The following is a 26,210-nucleotide window of genomic DNA, read 5'->3' on the forward strand; positions in this document are numbered from 1 at the left end:
TGAACACATGCTTCTAAGTAACATTTAAACCTTAGTGTGAATAATCTCAAAATACAGTGGCTGCATCACTAAATTTAATGAACATCTTTCCTCAGGTGGGTGATAGTGCTGAGGAACAGTGGAAAGGAACTTAAAATTGTAATTACTTTGCAGAGCACTTGAGGAGACATTATCTCATTTGAGCATAAGTACCCTGTAAGGCACATATTTCTACTTTTTTTTTTTTTGTATAGGAGTAAATTGGGATTCCCTAGAGGTGAAAGGATTTACCTAAGTTCACATAACTGATAACTGGCAGGCAGGTGACTTAAGTTTACATTTTTGTTTCTTAAGCCTGTGACCTCTCCACTATGTTTAAGGATTGCTTTCAACGCTTGTTATTAAAATCTTCATCTACCACAGACTTATTAGAAAAGCTTAATGAAAATAACCATATTGAAGATGAAAACTTTTCCAAAGAATACAGCCAAGAGATTTATTATAACATAATCTAAACTGGTATAAAATTCAGAAGATCCTATTATTTGAAAGTGCTTCAGAAACTCAGTGAAAACTTACCTCCTTGACATTACAGCTCTATGATCTGGACATAGGAGTTCAGAGTCATAGAAAAACACACACACAAATAATAGCAGAACCTAAAATCATAGTATAGCAACAATGTCATTCATAATCAGCATCCCTCAGGCTCTTCCAAATACACTAAAAATCTGCTTTATTGGAAAAATTTGACAGGTAATATTGTATAAATTTAAGGTAGCATGTTTCTTTAATCTTATATAATAAAAGCCTAATATGCTAAGTGTCCAGTTGTCCAGTCGTCTGTTCACCAAGCAAAGTGTAACATGTTAATGATGTGCTAAGGCTGCTCAACTGCTCGCTATGACGTGCACGGACCACCAGGGGGCAGATGCTCCAAACAGTAGGCTAGCTGGCTGCTGGGGTCTGGCCAATCGGGACTGAGCAAGACCGGCCAGACACGCCCTGGAGCCCTCCTGCCATACCTCCCTGGCTGGCCACCTCCCACATCCCTCCCCAGCCCGATTGTGCACTGGTGGGGTCCCTCTGCCTGGCCTGCACCCTCTTGCAATCTGGGACCCCTCAGGGGATGTCGGAGAGCTGGTTTCATTTCGACGCAATCCCACAGGCCAGGCCGAGGGACCCCACTGGTGCACAAATTTGTGCACCGGGCCTCTAGTATACTTATATACTGTAGTATGGTTGCTGATGTAATACTTATCACATTACATACTTATAGTACAATATTATTGTCTATGTTCATTAAATCTCTATGGCTATTGTTGTACTCATTATAGATTTGTACCTTTAGACACCATCACTCTTATTCCCCACCCATCAATCCCCAGGTTACCACCATTTTATTGTCTGAAAAATCTAGTTTTAGAAATAAAATTTAAAAAACTATACAGTACTGTGAATCTTCATTATAGAAGATGGAAACTATAAATTGGCTTTAAACAAACAAATATATTATTTTGGGCTACTTGTTTTCCCCTAAAATTGCATCTTAAGTCTTTATTCAATTAATAAACAAATATTAACTAACCTATTACTAAATGTAGAACTATTTCATCAAGTTATGCTTTGAGTGAATACCTTTAAGCTGTCTTTTGAAAGTCTTTCATGTCACAAATAATCTCTTAATTTATATCATCCTACTGGTTCAGAAAGTACTAGAGTTAATACTTTCAATTCTTTTCAATCCTGTTATCATTAAACAAAGCTGAATTTGAATGAATTTGAATTAAGTGTGGATCATATTCTGTCATTATTTTATCATCTTCCTCTAGTAAATTGATATTAATACTTTTTAAAAAACTTATACTTAATGTAAATAGAACTGGTAGAGAGCATGAAATATTTTATAAAATTATGTGGTGACTCTTAAGAGTATGTATATAGAACCAAATAATTCTGACCCTTCCTTGCTTTTCCTGTCTAATGTCTTAGTTCCTTATGCCAGGGTAGTAAAATGAGCCCCCCCCCCTTTTTTTTTACTCTATCAGCTTACAGCTGTAAGCAATCAATCTAATTCAACCAGCCAAAGCCAGATTTCTCTCCCCATCAACACCCCCACATCTAAAGTCTGTTTCTAGGAACAAAATGATATGTTTATGTGAAAAAATAAAGATAGAGTGATCTTTTATTTCTCTGCAGGAGGTGTTTGGTTACCAGACCCAGAGTCTTCGCAGAGCCATCTGCCTTGTAGCATCGGTGCTGACGTGTGGGGTCCTTATGCTGGTGTTGTACTGGAGGCCCCAGTGGAGAGTGTGGGCCACTTGCATCCCGTGCCCCTTGCAAGAAGCAGATACTGTTCTGCTAAGGACAACTGTGGGTACCCTATTGTGTTGCATTTGTGGCACAACCAATGACTGGCTAGCACTTCAGGGGGGAGAGCTTTCTTCATTTAAAGAATTTTCCTGTCCCAAAATAGGAGATGGCAAAACCACCTTTGCAATCTCTTTGATATCTCTTATTTTAACCCAGGAATGAAGGCCATTTCTTGCATGTCAGACTGGGGAAATTTCTACCATGTCAGGATAGTTGGCAATGCTCTTAGCAATTACATGAACAGTGGCTGCCAGTGTTACAGCTCTTAGAAACATAACAAGGGAATGATCATTCAATCTTTCAAAAGTATGTATTCTGAGGGAAACTAGACATTTAAACATGTAGATGTGATTTTGAGGTAGCCAGAAACTATTTTCTAAATAGAAAGTTTTCTTGAAAAGTCTATTTTTCTCTTTATTCTCCAGCACAGTGGTTCTCAAATTTTAGTGCAAGTCAGAATCACCTGGAGGGCTCTTTAAAACACAGAATGTTCGCCTTAACACCAGAAGTTTTGATTCAGTAGGTTTTGGGTGCGACTGAAAATTTGCATTTCTAGCAACTTCCAAGATAATGTTGATGCTCTTGTCTGTGGTCCAAACTTTGGGAAACACTGGTCTGGCACTTGTCAGGGATTTGGTTGATTGAGTGCCTTACTGAATAACAGTTGAGAATTTCACAGGCTGGATTGTCATATCTAGGATGAATTTCAAAGATATATCAGGAAGAAAGTGATCTGCCTCTACTTATCCACACTGAAGTTTCCTATAAGCAAGAACCCGGAAGAGCCCCTTGTAGCTGATCGCCACTCTGTCATAAACCATGCCATATTGAAACCAGAATTAAAAGTAAGTGATTTTAAGACTGCATTGTTATGGCAAGTTTTTGCCAAAAGAAGTAATGTAAGTGTTTATTAGATGAAAGTTTGAATACCCCATGGCTGGATTGGGAATTATAGCTATCTATTAACAAAAGGTAGGGCTATGTGAGGACCTTCATTAAACAAGCTTTCCCTTCCCTGATAAGCTTGACTTTGTGAATGACATATTTCCTATCACATTTGTCATTGCAGCTACGATGTATCCAAGTGCAGAAAATTAGGTATGTTTGGGACAACTTGGAAAAGAGATTTCAGAAAGTGGGGTAAGTCTGACTTCTTGGGTCTGCATCAGGATATAAGGGAAGAACACTGATTTGTTGCATGCCATGAACTGAAGTGTGGTTCCTGTCCTGACCGCATCCTAGGTTGCTGGAAGACAGCCACTCCTGCTATGACATCCATCATATGTTCGGCCTGGGTCTGACCCATGAAGAGCGGGAGGTCAGGTAAGGTTTGCAGTACCCCCTGAGAGAATGCTGCCAGCAGAAAGTGTAATATCAAATGGCATGTGCTCAGTGAATTGTTGGCATAATGCTTCATCAACTTCATATAATCCAAGCTCATTTGCTGGTATCAGAAGAGATATTCTAAATTGTTCACATCATGGGCAAACTTATTTAAAAGAAAAGACTAAAAGAACCATGCAATCCAATAATATTGGGTCCTTTCTTTCAGGATTGTACAATAGTTTTCTCTGTGTTGTCTTTTTAATTTTTTTCTCCAAAAAGTTTTGAGTCATTTAGTAAACATCAGCTTCTTAATCCTCCCATCCTCAGAGAGACAAAGACAGTATTATGATCGCATTTTACTTTAAAGAACAGCCCTTGGAGATGAGGATTTTGTTTGTTCAGTTGGTTGTGTCATTCACTACTGTATTTGCAGCACCTGGGACAGTGTCTGATTCATGGTAGGAGCTCAACAGATATTTGTGGAATGAATGAATGAATGAATGAATACATGAATACATGAATGAATACATGAATACATGAATGCATTCATGGATCTATTAACAAAATGCCTCTAATATGCCAGGCAGTTTGCAAGACACTAGGGATGTCAAAACAAATAAGACTTAGTCATCATCCCAGGGACATTTACTGACTAGAGAAAAAGAATAGTTGTACGATTGTGAAAATGATATCTCTAGTAGCACATAGGTTAAGAATAATGGTAGTAGCATAAGGAATGCTTATGCTATGCATTAACTCACTGTGCTCTAGAATCCTCACTTTCCTCATTTATAAACCAAAGTGGAAAATCCTGGTGAATCTGCAAGAAAACGACTGCAAGCCTTCCCCAAAATTTTAATAAGCAGCTTCATTTCTTGCCCAATTTTAGGGACATTATCTGCCTGACCTTCTTTGTGGTCAGGCAGAAACACTAATTCTAAAGCTAAGAAGACATTTGGTGCTTAAAATACAGGTCCTTGAACTCCACTCCCACAATTCTGATTTAGTAGGTAGAAGTAGTGATAAGAGAAGAAACTGCTTACTTATCAGGCACCCTCATAATTCTTATGCACCCCAAGTCTGAGAATTGCTCATCTATTGTTTGTAAGTTTTCTCTTTGATTGAACACTATGAAAAAATGAAGCAAGCATCTAGACTATGACAATATTGCAAAATGCCTTTGAAATGGTATCATTACATGAGATTTCAGATGCAATGCTTACTATATTGAGTACAAAAAGTTTTCAAACTCATTAAAACATATTGATTTAATAGCATTAAGCACAAAACTTTAAAAGATTGATCTAGGGCATTTAGGAAATCTAGTTGATAAATGTAGATATATTGTAGAGAAAACCATTTCTGCAGGAAAGATTTCCATCAGTGCAGCCACCTCACATGTCCCTATTTATCAAGCCCAGGCTTTGATAAACATCATACATAATTAAATTTAAATCTGCTCCACACAATAAAGAACTTGACAATCTAATAAACAAGACAGAGTACAGTTTTCCAAATACAAAGAATTGAGGAGATAATCTACTTATAAACATATAGGCACATTTTATTTTATGGGCTTATCTCTTTAGAGGGTAAAGACAATAAATAGAATATGGAACATTTTATCCCTATTTTTCCCCTCATTTTTTTAGTGTAAAACTAACCTTTTAAAAAACAAATCTGACTGGTTGAGTTATATCAATTTCCTTGGGCCTGCTTGCATGAAAAGTAAGGGCATGATATGAGAAATAAAGGAAGGGAAATACCCAAAAATCATGGATGATGAAAATCCACAGTCTAAATTTAGTCTCTTATTTAGCCTTCCAAGTAGCCAAGAAAGGAGAGAAAATACACAGATTTACATAGTTCTCACTTTTAAGTAGCAAAAAAAAAAAATCAGGGCATGAAAAGAGATACCTTTACCATGGAGAGAATTTGTCAAAGGGCATCAGAATGAAAGCAAGATTATTCCAGGAGGTTTCATGCTCCTAGCTTCACTCATTCATGAACTCAACGCAAGTTTTCTTCTTGGAATTTGTCCTCAACAGGTTCATGGACACTTGAGTTAATTCTCTTATCTCATGGAAACAGGGCTCTATGGGAAGAACAAGTCTACTCACTCCCCATCCATCCCATAGTCTTCCTATTCAGACAGTTTTTAAATTGAGCATCTCTTCATTTTCTCTTTACTCAGCCTATGCTTCCTCTTGTCTCCTTTGTTTAATCTCCTAAAAAGACAAGGGGAACTTTCTGGCAGTGGAGATAGCAGTCACCTCCTAATGGCATTAGCTCCAAACAATTTATGTTCTTGGTAAACCATCTCTCTGAAGGAAAAAAAGCTTTGATGGGTAGAGTTTGCCAATTTCTGTAATGGAACTACTCTCACCATGGCTGATTTCCATCCAATGGTGTGACATCTCTGAATGTGGAGTGGAAAAGAGATGCTTACCTTAGGCTCAGTGGTTCTGCAGGGCCAAACCTAATTTTCAACATTTGTCACACCATTGAGCAAAAGGGCATGCCTGTTAGTACCAGAGGAAAGCAATTCTATTAATGCTCAGCCCCAAGCTGGTGGAAGCTTTCCAGGAGAAGAGAGATTATTGAAACAGAGAGAAAGAAGAATCAAGAGGGAGGCAGGAGAGAGAAAGGGATTAGGGTTGCTTTGAGACCCTACTCTTTTACTCCTCAGGTCTTGTGGGTAGTAAAAGTCAGAACAGAAATCACGCTTTTATACCATGACTTTTATCCCCTTCACAAGCTCTGTTCCTAGAAAACATTCCAATTATAGACACTCATGCTTAGGAAGGAAGTGTTGGTTGGAGTAGAGGAGAGAGGCAATGTTTAACATTTAGTTAGAAGTTAATAAAGTACTTAAAATATTATAGTTTTCATAGTGTATTTAGTACAAATTGAATGAGTCACTGAGATCCACATTCTTTTTTAGATAAATTGTATTTGTAACATCCTAGGTTCTATGGATTTGAGTCCATTTAAGATATAAAATCATTTAACCTCAATGCCTTGTTCAGAGCAAAGGACTATGGTGACACCAGTAAGCCTAAGGCTTGGGTCACCCTGGGGAGATCCTGCCTGGGTTTTCTCAGCCCCCACCTCTACCCCTTGCCCTCCTGGTCTTCTGCTTTCCAGACTCTCATGCGTGGGAATTTTTAAAAACTCTATAAATCTGCTTCCTAAAAACTCCAGAGTTCACAGAGTGTGTGATGACATGGCATTAACTGCTTGGAAAACTACAAGTCTCCCATTCTATTGGTGGCTTATCAAAATGGAAGCAGAGCAGTCAGATGTAGCTTGAAAAAAGGTCACCAATAATTCTAACACAGTCCTTCTCTGGTCAAGACCACTCTAGTCTTCACCAAATGGAGCCTAAAGCATCTAACACACAACATATTCTCAGCAATCCTATCTAATAAAAGAGAAACATGGTAATTGGCGTACAACTGCTACCCTTCCCACTGGCTAATCAGGGCGATATGGAAATTAGCTGTCAGCCAAGATGGCGGCCGGCAGCCAGGCAGCTTGAAACTAACATGAGGCTTGCTTGCTTCAGTGACGGAGGACTCCAACGTTCCCCGCCGCTGCAGGCCTCTGAGCTGGCAGTTTGAAACATAGTTACAAAAATAGAAGCTAAACAAAACCCCAGAAACCAGCTTTCAGGGAGCCGGGATCTCAGACCTGGAGTTGATACAGAGTTTCGATTGTAGAACCCAAACAAACCAGATACCTGCTTTCAGGAGCGGAGGCCTAAGAGCTGGAGCATCAGAGCTAAAGCTGGCCCAGAATAAAAAAAAAAAAAAAAAAAAAAGAAAAGAAAAAAAGGAGCAGTTGGGAGCTTCAGTCCCAGCCTGAAAACAGCCCTCAGCCCCTCACCCAGACTGGCCAGGCACCCCAATGGGGACCCCCACCCTGAAGGGTGTGTGACCAGCTGCAAACAGCTATCATCCCCTCATCCAGGCTGGCCGGGCACCCCAGTGGGGACCTCCACCCTGATCCAGGACACCCTTCAGGGCAAACCAGCCAGCCCCCACCCATGCACCAGGCCTCTATTCTATATAGTAAAAGGGTAATATGCCTCCCAGCACCGGGATCAGCATGACAGGGGGCAGCGCCCAAACCCCCTGATCTCCCTGTGGCTCTGTGTGTGACAGGGGGCGGGGCCACAACCTCCCTATTGGCCCTGCTCTGTTCCTGACAGGGGAAGGCGCCCCAACCCCCTGATCGGCCCTGCTCTGTGCCTGATAGGGGGGAGCTCCCCAAACCCATGATCGCCCTGCGGCTCTGTGTGTGACAGGGTGTGGCGCCCCAACCCCCCCACCCCACGGGCCCTGCTCTGTGTGTGACGGGGTAGAGCCATAATCTCCCCATCGGCCCTGCCCTGAGTGTGAGAGTGGCAGCGCCCCAACACCCTGATTGGCCCTGCTCTCTGGGTGATAGAGGGCAGTGCCCCAACCCCCCCACCCCCACCACGGGCCCTGCTCTGTGTGTGATGGGGTAGAGCCATAACCTCCCCATCGGCCCTGCCCTGAGTGTGACAGTGGTGGCGCCCCAACCCCCTGATCGGCCCTGCTCTGTGCGTGACAGGGGGGAGCTCCCAAACCCCCTGATGGGCCCTGCTCTGTGCGTGACAGGGGGGAGCTCCCCAACCCCCTGATTGACCCTGCTCTGTGCGTGACAGGGGGGAGCTCCCCAACCCCCTGATCGGCCCTGCTCTGTGCGTGACAGGGAGCAGCACCCCAACCCCCTGATTGCCCCTGCTCTGTGCGTGACAGAGGGTGGCGCCGCAACCTCCCCATCGACCCTGCCTTGAGTGTGACAGGGGCCGGTGCCCCAACCCCGCAATTGGCCCTACCCTGAGCTGACTGAGGGTGGCATCGCAACCTCCCAATCCGCCCTGCTCTGTGCATGACAGGGGGCGGCGCCCCAACTCCCCAATCGGCCCAGCTCTGAGCCCGACCAGGAGCTGCACCTAGGGATTAGGCCTGCCCTCTGCCACCCGGGAGCAGGCCTAAGCCAGCAGGTCGTTATTTCCCGAGGGGTCCCAGACTGCGAGAGGGCACAGGCTGGGCTGAGGGACCCTCCCTCCCCTGCGAGTGCACAAATTTTTGTGCACCGGGCCTGTAGTTATCATATAATAAAAGGCTAATATGCAAATCAACTGAACAACCTATTGTTATGACACACACTGACCACCAGGTGGCAGATGCTCAATGCAGGAACTGCCCTTGGTGGTCAGTGTGCTTCCACAGGGGGAGCTCCACTCAGCCAGAAGCCAGGCTCACGGCTGGCAAGCATAGTGGTGATGGCAGGAGCCTCTCCCACCTCCGCAGCAGTGCTAAGGATGTTCGACTGACGGACATCCCCTGAGGGCTCCCGGATTGCGAGAGGGTGCAGCCCAGGCTGAGGGACCCTCTTGCCCCTGAGTGCATGAATTTCTTGCACCAGGCCTCTAGTTTGGTTAATAAATTGATAAATGAATGAACGGATGTACGCATGATCAAATTAAAAAAAACACAGACCATATCCAAAAGAAATGATTTCTATTTATTTACATTTTGATTTTCATAAATAAATACATTCTAGTAGATTTACTAATATCTTACGATTGTAGGAAGTCTAGCTTATAGCTGGTGCAGAAAATCTCTCCATAACTTCCCTGTTAAAAATTCTTCAATCTCTTTTGGAGAGGGATCTTCTATCTCCAAACCAACTATTCCTATAATTACTAGTTCTGAATATTAGGCAAGTCTACTTAGTTGCATTCAGCCTATTTAGCATTGCAAGGCCACCTGGAATAATTCTTTGGCCTCTTTTTCCTGCCAGCTCATCAGATTTTAAAGTCAGGGCATATAATCTGCTTTGTTCCTTGGAATTTTCCTCGGGGGACCCAGCTTCAAGCCTCATGTTCCTTTGCTTAGCCATTGGTCATTGTCCCTGAAAGTTCTGTTTGGCTTGTGCTGAGACTGAGATGAGCACACAATCCCTAAACACATTATCAAACACATTGTATTATCAAACCCATTTCACCCATAGGGAATCAAGGCTCACCTCTCATTCACCTAGTCATTCATTCAACAAAACATTCTTGAATGCAGAATATGTATTCCACCCTATTGTATGCATTCAGGATCAGTCAGTGTCCTCTAGAAGCTATATTGCAGTGGATATACAGTCTATAGTTTGCATACTTATTAATATGTAAAAAAAGTAATATGTAATTTTAGATTATCAAATGCACCTTAAAGAAAAATGAGATAGGTTGAGGAGATATAGAGAATCTGACTGGGGGTTGGGGTAGCTGTTTTAACAAGAATTATTAGGGAAGGCTCCAATAAGGAGGTGTTATCTGAACAGAAACCTGAATGAAATGAGAAAGTGAGCCATGCAAAGATGTGGGTAAAACTCATTTCATGTTCAGGAAGCAAGTACAAAGGCTTAGCTGGATTCAAACCCAGGTCTGTTATATCTCAAAATTTTCAACCACTAGGCTCTATTGCCAGATTTGGCTCTCAAAGGCTGGGAAGGCTTTTACAAAGTGAAGAATGTGGAGAAGGCATTTTAAGCAGAGAGAAGACCAAGTTCAGCATCCCGAGGAGCTCTGATCCTTGGGCTAAAACAGGTTATTTCCATGAATCCTGGAAAAAAAAAATCCTTAGCACCAAAATTACTTCAGTCTCTTTCCAGTGTGAGGTTTAGGGACTTGTGAAGTCAAACAGCAGCACATGCAGTTCTACCTCTTTGCTTCCCAACATCTGTGAACCTCAGTGTTTTCATGGCACGGAGCCAGAAGGCCTTGGATTGAGTCCTCTCTGACCATTGCAAGTAATAATATTACTTGGAGCAACAAGGCTTACAAGTCAGACAAACCTGGGCTTACTTCCTCTTAGACTTCAGTGGTTCTCAACCTTCTGGCCCTTTAAATACAGTTCCTTATGTTGTGACCCAGCCATAAAATTATTTTCGTTGCTACTTCATAACTGTAATGTTGCTACTGTTATGAATCGTAATGTAAATATCTGCTATGCAGGATGGTCTTAGGCGACCCCTGTGAAAGGGTCTTTCGACCACCAAAGGGGTCGCAATCCACAGGTCTAAACCGCTGCTTTAGACCAAAGATCCACTCTGCAGATTTTGACCCCTGGTCCTTTCTGAGACAGAGTGAGAAGTGGAGTCATAGAGTCCACGCTGTGAAGCGAAGCATGGCTCTGCTTCTTTCTAACTCTGATATTCTGGAAAAACTATTTAGTTTTTCTGAACTTCATTTATCTTTAAATAAAGATGATAATCTAAAATCTCATGGGATAATGTGGTGATTAAAGGAGGTAATGTATAAAAGGCTAACTGCGGCCTTAACCGGTTTGGCTCAGTGGATAGAGCATCGGCCTCTGGACTGAAGGTCCCAGGTTCGATTCCGGTCAAGGGCATGTAGCTTGGTTGCGGGCACAACCCCAGTAGGAGGTGTACAAGAGGCAGCTGATCGATGTTTCTAACTCTCTATCCTTCTCCCTTCCTCTCTGTAATAAATCAATAAAATATATTTTAAAAAGGCTAACTGCGGTTTCTGAACTGTCATCTCTGTTCAAAAGTCACACTGCCATTATTTATGTTATATTTATGCACCTTTGACAAACAAAACATGCACTCTCCATGGTTTCTCCCTTTGGAAAAATGGGGATATTAGCCCTTTCCTCTGGACTATTGTGAGGATCAAATGGGAGAATCTTTTGAAAGAGCTTTATAAATTATAAAATGCTGTACAAACACGAGGGCTTCTTGTAATGTACATATGTTTGGATTTGCAAGATGTTAGTCATGAAGGCCATATATGATCTTCATTTGTGGCTCATTCATTCATGTATATTTTGAGTTCATAAACTAAGGGTCTGTGCTGGGTGCTGGAGAGAACAAGGTAAGACAGACATGATCCCTAACATCAAGAGTAATCTAGAATGCCTGCACATTCCAGGAACATCTTCATGTCTGTGGTGTTTTTGTGTGTGTGGGTTTGTTTTGTTTATTTGTGTGTGTGTGTGTGTGTGTGTGTGTGTGTGTGTGTGTGTGTTTAGCTGCTTTTATAATCAATTTATTTTAAAAATCAACTCAAAATAACTTTCTAATTTCATTTGGCTCTTGAGCTTTACTGTACTTAAGATATTTTTTAACCCAGGAAAACAGCTTTGCTCATCATGCATTGACTTTCATTTTAAAAATACACTAGAATTTTAGGATTTACACATTCATTTGTAATTGAAAGCACAAGATCCAAAAAAAAAAAAATAGAGAAGTGACTTCTGCTCAGTTTGGCCTGTATTCACTTATTCATGAGTTTGGAAATATGACGCTAATCGATGACCAATCTCCTACAGGAGACTCGTGTGTGGGCCCAATGCCATTGAGGTGGAGATTCAACCCATATGGAAGCTGCTTATTAAACAGGTAACTATCTTTCTTTTTGGAAAAACAAACAAAAGAACTCTCATCCTTTACTTTTTTTTTTACATCTAGATGTGAATGTTTTTGAAGGAGTTGGTTCACAATTGTGGAGGCTTGCAAACCTGAAATCTGTAGGGCAGGAGGCAGTCTGGAAGTTGAGAGAAGAATTGATGTCACTGTCTTGCCTTTGAAATGTGCAGGGCAACTGGTAGGCTGGAAACTCAGAAGATTTCTATAATGCAATCTTAAGGCAGAATTCCTTCTCTCTGGGAAATCTCAGTTTTTGCTCTTAAGGTTTTCAACCCATATTATCAAGGGCAATCTCATATACTTAAAGTCAACTGATTGTAAAGGTTAATCACATCTGCAAAATACCTTCACAGCAACATCTGGTCTAAGGTCTGACCAAACTGAGCACTACATCTTAGCCAAGTTTACACATAAAATGAACCATCACAATAAACCTTTTTTTTTTCTTTTTCTTTTTTTTAAAAACAACTTATTTTGGCTGTCTTGCCAAACATTCAACTCTCTCTTCTTATCCCATCCTTTACTTTTTATTTTCTACTACTCAGGGGAATCTTAAGCAACACACAGGTATTTTGATGTGAACAAAATCTATTTTCATGCAAATTCTTTTTGTTATTACCCCACTGCCTTTAGTCTATGCCTTTCTTACCTATTGAGGTTTCCTATTTTATTTTTTAATTTTTTTTAAAATATATTTTATTGATTTTTTACAGAGAGGAAAGGAGAGAGATAGAGAGTTAGAAACATCGATGAGAGAGAAACATCGATCAGCTGCCTCCTGCACACCTCCTACTGGGGATGTGCCCGCAACCCAGGTACATGCCCTTGACCGGAATCGAACCTGGGACCCTTCAGTCTGCAGGCTGACGCTCTATCCACTGAGCCAAACCGGTTTCAGCAGAGGTTTCCTATTTTAAAAAATATTTTTAAAAATATATATTGTTGTTCCAGGATTTCTAATTGGTCCCTTTCAATAATCACTGTTTTAAATTCAAATCTATTTTAAAACATCTCTTCCCAGTCTGAGGGAAGAGTCCTGTTTCATAATCTCCTGTTTTTTTTCTTAAAATTTTTATAGTGATTATGGTGGGGGGGGGGGCAATGCTTAGATTGCTATGATGTTTTTGAGGATTTTAGACATACTATTTTGGTCTTTTTAAAAAATATTGCTCTGCTGTCTCCATTTTCTGAGAATGACTTCCTCCTTTGTAGGCAGATTTTTGTTTGTTTGTTTTTTAGAGTATTTTCTTTGTGTGCTTTGAAGTTATTTTATCTTTTTGGTAAACTCACCTCAAGTGGGATTTCCCCTCCTCCTTCATTTTTGCCTGTCTTCCTGTACTCACTCTCCCTCTTTAGTGGCTCTGCGTTCTGCCTCTTACTGGTCCCCTCAGGTCCCCAGTTCAGAAATAGGGCCTATACAGGAGGTTTGGGTCTGCGCCCTGTGCGGTGCAGGTGCTGAGCCAGGCTGGGGCTTGGACAAGTGCACAATTGCACCATGATCTCTGTTCTGTCCTACTTCTCTCTTCGCTGGTGAACCACTGCTTGTTATGACTTTTCTCAACCTCTGCTCTTGGGCAGGGGAACCCCATTGCTACCCATGTTTTGCTCTGCAAGCTTGGGTTTTGTCCCCTGCCACTTATGGGACACTTTCTGTTTAGACCCAGTACAACGGAGCTTCTGTCTATCCCTCTTCTGTCCTTGTCTGGAACTCAGTAGGCTGATCACGTTAGTCCTCACTCAGTTGCATGTTTCTAGTCTATTTCTAATCCACAACTGTGGTAATTTTATTTTATTTTTGATCATGGTCATATCTTTTATAAAATAAATTTTTATTAGACTCTTTACCTTAGGTTCACAGCAAAATGGAGTGGAAAGGACAGAGATTTCCCACTTACCCCTGTCCCCACGTATACACAGACTCTGCCATTCTGGAAAAGCAGGCTGCTTCTTAAACTTCTTATTCAAGTACATTTTCAAATTGCCAAATACTCTCCCAGGTGTCAATTGATCTATTTTGAAAGAAGTGCTAGTATTTTTCTGGCACCTACTTACCAGGCCTTTAATAGAAAAAAAGCAAGTAAAACTGTTTTTCTCACATTTGGTTTCAAAACAATATTGAATAAAAGAACTACATTAATTATGATGGTATTTAACAAGAAGTATTTAACAAATTTTCTACTGAGTTTATAAACTGGAAATCATATTATCATTAATGCATAATCTACAATTAGAACATTTTATGCCAAGCAACCAGAAAAGCTATAATTTGTAAACAAAAAAAAAGTCATTGGGCAATAGAAATAATACCATTAAGGAACAAAACCATTAAGGAACAAAAGCTTTTTTAATGTACAAAATATACCTAAGGGTTTAAGAAACTCTTAAGGTACAGCCTACTCACTTCTTAACCAGATATCAGTTCATTTTTAGGACTAAAGTAGAAGTATAATTAACATATTAGAGAACTATAGAAAATAGAGGTAAGAAAGAATGGCACTGGTTTTAGGTATTTCATCTAATTTATAATCATCATAAAGAGTGCTTCACCAAGAAAAGAATCCTTGCTTTGCTCAGATGGGCTCTTTCATTCTCACTACTTGTGTGTGTCACCTGACCATCTCTAGCACTCCCCCCTCAGGTTGCTCTGCTACTATCATTAACAGAGAAATCAGCAGGAAATGTAGTTGAATGTATTACCAAAATATACCTGCATAGATATCTAGCTTTGGGGCTGGCAATGCAATCTGCCCCTGGTTTTTACTGCAGACTTGGCTAACACCTTTTTCTTCACTGCTTCTCCTGTTCAAGGGAAGGCCTATGCTGACTTGACTGGCTGTCAGAGGATCTTTCTAAGATCTGTAACATAAGAGTAGGTTATTTTAAAATGTCCGGGTAAAATTAGAATCTTTAATTTTCATTGCACTGTTTGACTAAATCTATAGCATGTGATAATGTGGGGGGGAAAAAAACCTGCACTAAAAATGTTCAAAATGAAGTTTGTTTAAAAATGAAACTAAATCCAGTTTCTCCGCCACTATGAGTAAATATGTTTAAAAATGTAAATTGTTGCATTTTGATATTGGTAATGTATTTTTGAAAATTCAAAATAATAATGATCAATTTGTGGCCATGCCTTTGAGTGCTTAAAATAATTTTGTTTCCACCTTATTACATTCTATGTTCTTGACATTGCCTCCACCGAAATTCATGGAGTTCTAAGGGCATTCTGAAATAGTAGAGGTTGTTGGATGCTATAAAAAAAGGGAAATACAACTCTATAAAGAAATGACATCATCTTAACTATAAGTGACTTAAATGTTATTCTTGTACCTGCAGGTTTTAAATCCATTTTATGTGTTCCAAGCCTTTACCTTGACTTTGTGGATGTCTCAAGGTTACATAGAATACTCTGTCGCCATCATCATCTTGTCTGTTATCTCCATTGTCTTAACTGTGTATGATTTGCGACAGGTAAGAACTGAATTCACAGCTGGATTCTATTTACTTTCTGGCTGTATGAGAAGCAAAGTACATGAAATTTGCATAGACAGCAAGGACTTGCTTTGTTAAACATATGCCAAAACAAAGAAAAAAGCAAGGACTTACTAAGTGTAAGATCTCAGGAGGAGGGCTTCAGGAATACTAGGTAGGTTTAAATGACTTTGGAAACTCTGATTTTCAGCTAACGGCTACATTGAACACTATATTTAGAAGAACTTTGATGCTGTGTCTGAATATTATGGGAAAGAATGCTGTGATGGATTAATGATGCCAGCCATGGTTTTAGAAAGAATGATTGGCAGCATCCTAGCTGTGTGTTTTAATAAAGACTGCTGCAAGTCTGTAGTGACAGAAACCCAACTTGAGCTAAAGTAAGCAACTCACTTAAGCCATTTTAGGGTTTTTTGTATTTAGATAGATCCAGGTAAAGTATTCAAACAATGAATAGGAATCTGTTTGTCTTTATCTCTTCACCCTGCCTTACCAGAATGCTACTCAAAGTATGGTCTGCGGACTGGGGCTAGTCTGCAAACTATTCGTTATTTGTGTGTGAGTCAACAAGTACTACCGAACTCAAGAGTAGGCATTTACAAACTTTTTATAATAATTTGATATTGTCCTAACCCTCAAGCATGTGGTCATTTTTCTATGAATCATGGTTTAAGAAATAATGTTTTACAATATGTGGTCTTTACACTCAGATAGAGACGCTCCATACAGTGGCAAAGATGGCCACAGCAGCTTCAGGTATATCTCCCTTTAGGGCTCATGATCTCAGTTGAAGAGAGGGAAATCCCTACTTATGCCATGTCCGTATTCCCCAAAAGTCCCTGGTTGGGACAGTTGGAAATGGAATATGGCAGTGCCACATGCTTTCATCTGCCTCCAAACCCTTTTTCTTTGAGCTCTTTTAATTCAGGATTTCAATGTGTCCTTCATGCTGTAAAACACGCTATTTTCCTTTGTGACTAAATGTTCTCCCAAGGTGGACTCCAATTTAGTCTTCACTAGGAGCTTTATGTTTTCTATGCAAGCACATTCTTAATCAGACCATAGTTTTTAAGAGCTTCACATTTCTCTTACACCTGAAGCCCCTCATAGGCTGTCCTGCTAATTCCTAGATCCCTGAGTAATGCAAACCCTTCTCATTGGTGATGATAAGTTCACAGTTTATGACCTCTCCCTCTCCCTTACCATCTCTGTGTACCTTATAACCATTTAATATCTTCCTTTTTAAAAAGTCAGTCTTATAAATGACATAACAACATATTTTGAAATAGTATTAGCTGACTATTACCTACTAGAGCAGTGGTTCTTAACCTTCCTAATGCCACAACCCTTTAATACAGTTCCTCATGTTGTGGTGACCCCCAATTTCATTATTACAAATTGAACATAATTAAAGCATAGTGATTAATCACAGAAACAATATGTAATTATATATGTGTTTTCCGATGGTCTTAGGCAACCCCTGTGAAAGGGTCATTCAACCCCCAAAGGGGTCTCAACCCACAGGTTGAGAACCACTGTACTAGAGGCTCAGTGCATGAAATTCATGCATGGGGGAGGAAGGGGAGGAGAGGTCCCTCAGCCTGGCCTGCACCCTCTCCAATCCGGGACCCCTCGGGGGATGTCCTGTTGCCTCTCACAATCTGGCTCCTAAACACTTGCCTGCCTGCCTGATCACCCTTAACCCCTCTGCCTGCCTGATTGCCCCTAGCTGCTCCCCCGCTGGCCTGATCTCCCCTAACCACTTTTGCCTTGCCTGTACCCAGGACCCAGGATTCCCTCCTCCAGCTGGTCACAGGCACCAGGACCTGGGCTTCTCTCCCTCTGGCCAGCCACAGGTACCCAGGACCCAGGCTGGCTTTGCCTGGGCTGGCCACAGCAGCAAGGGACTGTGGGGCGTGCGGCTTGTCCCTCTCTTGGGCCGCAGCCTGGCTGGTCCCCATTCCTCTCTTGCGAGCTCATTTGTGCCTGGCTGGTCCCCATTTTTCTCTCCCCAGAGTTGAGTGTCTGAGCTGTTATGGCATGATGGCGTGAGGGCATGATGACCATTTGCATATTAGCTCTTTATTATATAGGATAACCCCACAGCTCCTCCAAGTGTCATATTTCTATAGCATCTTTCTAGAAAATGTTTTTCTCTTTTGTGTAGAATTCATCAAACTGAATCATGGAGCAACCCCGAAGGAATATCTAACTGTATTTGTTGTATATTTTCAAAAGCCTGACAGTAGAATAAGCTTTTTAGACATGATGAGAAATGATACTTGTGTCACCTTGTTAACTCTGTTGAACTGTTGAAACCATCCAGTCTCAAACTTCAGTCTTCATCTAGAGAGGAGGAAACTAAGATACAGGGAGCTTGATCCAGATCATAAAGTGGGTTGGTGACAGGCTGAGCTCCTGGCTTTTCATAAAATGCAATTCTACTGCATATACATTATTTCCTTAGCACAAAACCCTTTCCGAAGTAGCACCGTAGCCGGCGATGACGTTAAACATCACCATAGGAGAATGAATTCTAGCTGTCAGCAGAGTAAACTCTGGCCAAGTATTAGTGAGGCACATGTGGAGGCATTGGAACATGCCTAATGGAAAGAGACCTTATTCCTACTCTGTTTCAGTCACTCAACACATATTAGGTCTAATATTGCCTTTTTAAAAATATATATTTTTTTTTTACAGAGAGGAAAAGAGAGGGATAGAGAGTTAGAAACATCAGTGGGAGAGAAACATTGATCATCTGCCTCCTACACACCTCCTACTGGGGATGTGCCCGCAACCAAGGTACATGCCCTTGACCGGAATTGAACCTGGGACCCTTCAGTCCACAGGCCAATGCTCTATCCACCAAGCCAAACCGGTTAGGGCTAATATTGGCTTTTAATTTGGTGTTCAGTGCTACACATTTTGAGTTATTAAGTGTTTGATGAGAAGTAAGAGAAAAGCAATATGTATTTAAAGAATTAGAAAACAGGACATAAAAATGAAAGGTTAAATGAAAGGAGCTACTTTGAGCTAGAAAGTGAGGACTAGAAGAGCTTTGATTGTTGGTTTTTGTTTATTTCCTTTTTTGAATGAGTAACTGAGTGTTTTCCTTCATGAACTAATTTAAATCACAAAAATATTAACAGTGACCAGTAACCTCCCTTTGATGGTTACAAATCCTTTCTGTCTGGCTACAAGTCAGGGGCAGAGAGACTGTCCTGGTAAAAACTCTGAGCATTTGAGCAAAAGCATGAAAATACATACCAGGACAATAAAAGACCGGATACGTTCTGCTCAGCCACAGTAGGGAATTATAGTGTTTCAAACTTTTACTTTTGTCATTTGGTAAAGGTATGAAATGTGAAGCCTCCAAATCAAATGTCTAGTTACTGGTTTTTGAGAAATCTTTGTTTTAGTAGAATATCTAATTTGACACCTCTAATCACTCATGTGCTTTCTGGCTTAAGTCAAACATTAGTGAGTACAGTTCTCGCAATGTGCTTCATTCTGCTGGGAAGACACCTGCATTCCACAAACAGAACAGATAATCACCAACCATCTCAGGGTCCTGAGAAAAAATACAGAATACTCTGAGGACTTTTAAGCAGGGAGATCAGTGTTTCTTAGTGGTTAGAGCATCATCCTGCCCAAGGAAGGGTCACGGGTTTGATTCCTAGTAAAGGCTTGTACCTAGGTTGCAGGTTCGATCCCTGGCCTCGGCTTAGGATTTGTGAGAATGAATGATGAATCCTCTTTCTCCTACCTCTCCCCTTCTTCCATTCTTTCTAAAAATTAAAGAGAAAAAATATCCTCTGTGAGGATTAACAAAATATAAAAAGAACCTCCCCCTTACTATTTGTGTTACTTGACACTGTTACTTGAAACTTTAATAATCTGCTTCCTCATCTATAAGATGTGTGTGTGTGTGTGTGTGTGTGTGTGTGTGTAATAATGTGTGTGAAGAACTTATGTTCCCATACACTGTGGGCACTGAACACATGTTGTTAGTCCTTGTTATCACTTCTGTTGCTGTTGCTGTTGCTATTTTTATTATTATTATTTCTGGAGTGGAGAAGTAAGTGATGGGAAGATGGGAGGGGGCACAGAGATTGAGGGGAGGAGCCCTATACTTAACTTGAACAAGGAAGCAGCATACACAGGGTTTCCAATGACCAGTGACTCATTCATCTTGTGACCCTAGGGACTCTCTTCTCCTTCCCGGGCTCACTTTTCTCAGCTGTAAAGGGTGGAGGTGAAACTCTGTTTTATTAGGTCCAACTTCTTTAGGACTCATTTCGCCACAGCCACCAATAAGGAATGCAAAAAAACCCAAAAAACAAAACAAACAAACAAAAAAACCCCACAAAACTTTAAAACAATAAGAAACTTTCTAGTCCCTGGAGACCTGGGAGCATGTGTTGCAGACTTGAGTCAACTCCTGTAGGACCTTGTTAGATGTTGGACTAACTATCCAGATAAACTACTCACTCAGGTTGTGTGCACATAATAGAAATCCACTTAAATTACCTTACTCACAAAAGGGATCTATAGTATAAATATGCATCATAGCTCATGGAACCCAAGGACATAAAGTACAGAGGACTTTACCACAGGCTGAACCCAAGAATTTGGTTACTCCCTCCGGCCTCCTAGTCTCTGACAGAGATGGGAGGAAGTGCACATGTTTTGGGGAACGTGCTCCATCTTCACTCCTCTTCTCTGAAGACTGGGTGCACCTGAGCCGTGGTAGCCTGCAACTAGCTTGTTCCATGTGACTCTATCCCTCCACTGCCACCATTAGTTGGTACCAGGAGCACTTGACCCACTGGAATCCAATCCATCAACAGGAGCGATGCTAACATGTCTTTTTGCCTGAGATCTTAAAATAAGGGCTTAAAGCTGCTGCTCATCTGCATTAGAAACATCATCTGAGAAATGATGTATAGCCAGGACCAGGGTGGCCACACTTGGTGCCTGTGTATGGACAAGCAGAGAAGAAACTTCAGCAGAGAAAGAGAGTGAAAGAATGAACCAAATATGCAATGAGACACAGAGGTGAGCAATGAACAGTCCAGCAGAGACAGAAAGAGTAACCTGCTTCTCATGGCATTTCCTGTTCCTATTCAGAGCCCTTGGAAGACTTGGCTGCACTTCCTACCTTAGGTTCATAAGACATCCCTGCAGCCTCAAAAATTCTCATCTTCTGCCTAAACCAGATTTAAAAATTCCTTACAATCAATGAGTCCCAGGTAAAGGATCTGTTATGTCCCCTAGAATGTTTTCACATATTTCTCTTGACTTAGATACTGTTTTTGTCCTATACATTTCTCATCTATGTGTTTATGACAAATTTCAGTCTCTCTTTTAAAATCCTTTTACAATGTTCATTTCTTCATTTGGAACTCAGGTCTACCTTTCTTTAAGGAAACCAAAAAGAAATTTAGAAATGTATGTGTAAGTTAGGGGAAGGGTTGTAGAAAGAAAAAAATAGGTTTGATTCTCTACTCTAGAAACCCATGTTTCAGTGAGGGAATTACTCAAGATTACCTAGTTCTTGACCTATTAAATAAAAATATCCAGGGTATAAACAGGAATCTGCACTTTTTAACTGTTTCCTAACAAGTGGTTATGCATTCCAAAGGCATAAGAGCTGGTGTTTTAGGGGAGTCCCCCAAAGGACAAATTCAAGCACTAAGATCTCAAATCTATCTATCTACTTATCTATCTATCTATCTATCTATCTATCTATCTATCTATCTATCATCATTATTACCTATCTGTTTGTTATCAGTTTAACATATTTCTTCACTCTTTTTACTCTAATATGCTGAAATCTATGGAGATTAATTTATGTATTAATTTGTTTTATAAAGAAGGGTCATACTATGGATGTCAATCTGGAAGTTGCATTTTTCACTTTACAATATGTACAATGACCATCCACCAAGGAAGCAAATACTTCTAGATCATGTTTAAAAATAATGACATGATATTTCATGGTATCACACCATAATTTACTCAACCATTCTCTTATTTATGAAAAATAATGAATTTCCTCTCCATTTTTTCACCACAAATATTTTGAATTAAACATAACTATAATATAGTTGATCCTTACATATTAGTGTTTGCATTTTTTAAAGCAAAGCAACCAAACGCCCATTTGCTAAATGAAAAGATATGTATATTTTAGATACTAATAGATACTGATGTTGCTTATTCCAAATTAAACAATTTATTATTCTATCAGCAGCATATGAGAGTATTCATTCCCCAGATCTTCACTAATATTTGGTATTATATGTGGATATTTAAAATTTTTTAATCTAATATGTGTTTTAAAAATTGTTTCATTAATGTTTTAGTTCATATTTCTCTGATTACTAGTGAAAAGAGATACATTTTTCTTTGTCTGATAAAGATTTGTATTTTTTTCTACTTGCTGACTCTTTATATTTATCATATATGTGGAAAAGTTTTATTTTTTAGTCTATTCTTTTCTTGACTTTTGTCGGTTATTTAAAATGTGTCTAATGAAATATATTTTTCTTTTTTTTATGGTTTCTGGTTTTCCTGTTCTGCTTCTAAATATGTTCTCTTCTGAAATTAGGTATTCTCTTTTTTCTATTTACAATTTTTAAAATATTTATTTTAAAATCCTTAAGGGAATTTAAACATTCAGGTTCTACATTTTAACAGAATTCCTAAATGCTTTTACTCAAAACAGTGACTAATATGGGAACTTCAGATTTGATGGCCGTAATGCAAGATTTCTTTAAAAAGACATTAATCCTATTAGCAGTTGGTATTTGTTATTAGAAGCTTATCTGACCCAACCTGTAAGGCATCTTGTAACACTATACAAAATGGGCCAGTTTCCTGAGACTGTATCTTTGCAGCTTAAATCATAAATCCTTAATAGTCAATACCTGTTTAGCACTTTATAGTTTGCAATGGTCTCCTGCATCCATAATGAATGTGCTTATGCGGAGCACGGCAAACAAAATGATACACATAGCATTGTTATACCTCCCACCACCTGAGAGGAGGGACAGGGGATTCAGAGAGGTGAACTGATTTGCTCATGCCGTAGACCTTAGTCCAGATTTCCAGACTCCAAGTTAAGAATGGTGTCATTCCACTGACTGGACAAAATCTCAAAGAGACCTATGAGTTTCACTGGGATAGTAAATGACTGATTTTATATATGTTTTAACAAAAAGCAGATTCGGGGAAGGATGTTGGTAGGAATGAAAGAAGGTGCATCTACTGCCATCCCCTATCATGCTGCACAAATATAGGCCTTTAAAAGTTGAAAGAGGGGGTATTTACAGGAGTCTTCCTGCATCTACTGTCGTCCTAAATCATGCCACACAGAGAAAGCATACTTTGTCAAAGCAAGAAACACACTGTCAGTCCCTTTCTAATATTTGGTGCAAGTTTGAGTGCAAACCTCAGCACTCAACTGTATTTCTATTGAACTGTAGTGCATACTCCACTGCTGGCTCCATGGGTGGCTGCTAGAAATAGTGCTGAGAGTGCCTGGCCCATACTGCTTCATTCATGACTGAGCTGGGCTTAAGAGATACCTGATTTAATGCCCTCATTACTTATCTCTGGAGGAAATCCAGCCACAGCAAACACAAGGACGATGCATAGCAACAGATGCCGAATAATAACAGTATGCAAATAGTCTTGGAAATGGATTCTGGTCCCACTGAACAGGGACTAGAGAGCCAGAGGGGGCCTAATGAAAATCAGGCAGCGAGCTTCAAAATCATGGCAAGCATCACAGCACTTGCTTTCTCCTAGCTGGTTGGTTGTCATAGAAACCTGTGTTTGTAGAGTTTCTGAGCACATTAGCTCAAAGAGGATGCTTACATTATCCTATCCCAGGGTTGCTGGGAAGTAGAATAATTCAGTTCTATTAAATAAATATTTGCTGAGGGCCTACTATGTGAGAGACTTCAGGGGATACATAGGTGAATGTGTGGTCCCCTCTTTGAACTGCCTGACTCGCAGGGGAGGCCTGACAAGAAGACAGATGGCTATAATGGAATGTGATTAGCACACTAACACAGGTGGGAACACAGAGAGAAGAACAATTAATTCTTCTTGGGGATGTTAGGGACTTATGGCGTGGAGGTGACATTTGAGCAGGGATTTATGTGAAGAATTAGAAAGAGTTTGCTAGTAGAAAACTGTGATGAACATTCTAGGGAATAGCTTGAGCAAAGCAATGGAAGCATGGCAGGTTACAAAGAATGCTAAGTCTCATATACAAATCCAACTTTATGCCATAATGAGTTTTGAGAATTACAGTCAAGAATTCTTAATGCATTCTTCACCACTTCCAAATGTGTTGATTAGCATCCTCTTAAGCTAGGTTGAAGTTATCATGGCATTGACTAAAAGGGTTTGCTAAGCAAGAAAATAACTTAACAAAGTTTATCATGAAAGATATTTATCTTCTTAAAGAAAAAGAGCTATTTTAAAGCACTTTAGGAAAACATATCCATCAACATAAAAGGCTTTTGAGTTAGATAAACCTGGGTTAGATTGTCAATCTTAATACTTAGTAAGTAAATGATTGTGGACAAGTTACTTGAACATTTTCAAATCCTCCTTTTTTTGTTGTTTTTGTTTTGTTATATGTACACTAGAGGCCTGGTGCACAAAAATTTGTGCACTTGATGGCGGGGGAGGGGGGAATCCCTCAGCTCGGCCTGTGCCCTCTCGCCGTCTGGGTCCCCTCGGGGGATGTTCACCTGCTGGTTTAGGCCCACTCCCCAGGGGATCAGGCCTAAGCTGGCAGTCAGACATCCCTCTGGCAGCCCAGCAGCCCTCAGGGGATGTCCACTTGCCAGTGGGGAGCAGGCCTAAGCTGCAGTCGGACATCCTTAGTGCTGCTGAGGAGGCGGGAGAGGCTCCCCCCACCACCGCTGTGCTGGCAGCCGTCAGCCTGGCTTATGGCTGAGCAGAGCTTCCCCCTGTGGGAGCGCACTGACCACCAGGGGGCATCTTCTGCATTGATCATCTGCCCCCTGGTGGTCAGTGTGTGTCATAGTGACCAGTCATTCCCAATTGTTCTGCTGTTAGGGTCAATTTGCATATTACCCTTTTATTATATAGGATAGAGGCCTGGTGCATGGGTGGGGGCCAGCTGGTTTGCCCTGAAGGGTGTCCCGGATCAGGGTGGGGGTCCCACTGGGATGCCTGGCCAGCCTGGGTGAGGGGCTGATGGCTGTTTTCAGGCTGGTCAAGCCCCCCAGTGGGGACCCTCACCCCATGGGTGAGGGGCTGATGGCTGTTTTCAGGCCGGCCATAGCCCCTTCAGGGTGCGGGGGTCCCGCTGATGTGCCTGGCCAACCTGGGTGAGGGGCTGAGGGCTGTTTTCAGGCTGGCCACAGCCTCTTCAGGGTGAGGGGCCCTACTGGGGTGCCTGGCCAGCCTGGGTGAGGGGCTGATGGCTGTTTGCAGGCTGGTCACACCCCCTTCAGGATGGGGGTCCCCACTGGGGTGCCTGGCCAGCCTGGGTGAGGGGCTGAGGGCCGTTTTCAGGCTGGCCATGCCCGCAGGCTGGAAGCAGGTATCTTGGGTTTATTTATCTTCGATAATTGAAACTTTGTAGCCTTGAGTGGAGCTGAGGGCCGGCAGGGCAGGCGGGAAGCTTGGCTTCCTCCATTGCCGGGGGCAACCAAGCCTCCTGCTTGCTCCAGCTCTGTGGCTGCCACCATCTTGTGATTTTTTTAAATCAAGTACTATATTCTAAGTGCTTAGAACATTGTTAGTCACAAAGCAGTAGCATAATATTTTAAACTGTTTAAAAAATAATAATAATTTCAGTCATTTAGATACTTTGGATATTCCTTTTATGAAGCCTTGTAGGTTTTGAATAAATCTCTGGTATATAAAATTAATCAGTATAATGCCATTTTAGAGCTTGAAAGTGGTCCAATTCAATGTCATTTGTTTACAGAGGAGACAAATAACTTAAAAGATGACATTTCTGATATACGGGTACATAGCTGGTAGTGGGGAAGCCTGATCCACAAATGGGGATTCCAGATGGAATCCAGTGTTCTTGCCACAGAACCGCTGCTGACTTTCTCACCGTTATCCATCATTAAAGCGGATGTCCCAACAGGCAAGCCTCAGGAAGTCAAGTTAGGGAAATGAATATGTGCCTGACAGTAATATAATTTCTTCCACTCAATTGGTCCAAATGATTGAAGTTTAGCTTTTCACGCAAAGCTGAAGTAAATAATAAATTGTTCTATATAAATATTAACACAGAATTCATTATGTTTTCTCAAGAGGAAAGTTGCATAATTGTGTGCAATGCTTGTCTTAGCTTGGTGACACTTGTAATGTCAAAAATCATCCACAGAACAGATAAAAATAATATACTCTAACATCTAAAAGGAAAGGGTTTGTAATTCAGTTAGCTTAAGCTGTGTGTAAGTACTGTTCACACAGTACTCAGACCTCTTCTACTCATTGGTATCTAAGTAACTGACACCTATACAAAGATGGGCAGTGCCTTCCAGGGATGCCCC

At 41.0% G+C, this 26,210-nt stretch overlaps 1 protein-coding gene across 2 annotated transcripts in view; it reads left to right on the plus strand.

Annotated features, from left to right (window-relative positions):
• Nucleotides 1-26,210, plus strand: part of ATP13A4 (ATPase 13A4) — a 254,996-nt gene that overhangs the window by 158,416 nt on the left and 70,370 nt on the right. For both annotated transcript variants that reach the window (XM_036348287.1, XM_036348288.1), the window contains exons 30-35: nt 2,179-2,352; nt 3,051-3,197; nt 3,422-3,492; nt 3,595-3,675; nt 12,060-12,129; nt 15,493-15,627. In XM_036348287.1, the coding sequence (XP_036204180.1) occupies nt 2,179-2,352; nt 3,051-3,197; nt 3,422-3,492; nt 3,595-3,675; nt 12,060-12,129; nt 15,493-15,627 (678 nt within the window). The remainder of the gene's footprint in view (nt 1-2,178; nt 2,353-3,050; nt 3,198-3,421; nt 3,493-3,594; nt 3,676-12,059; nt 12,130-15,492; nt 15,628-26,210) is intronic.

The sequence above is a fragment of the Myotis myotis genome, unplaced genomic scaffold, assembly GCF_014108235.1.
Source record: "Myotis myotis isolate mMyoMyo1 unplaced genomic scaffold, mMyoMyo1.p scaffold_m19_p_2, whole genome shotgun sequence".
In the NCBI taxonomy this organism is placed as follows: domain Eukaryota; kingdom Metazoa; phylum Chordata; class Mammalia; order Chiroptera; family Vespertilionidae; genus Myotis; species Myotis myotis.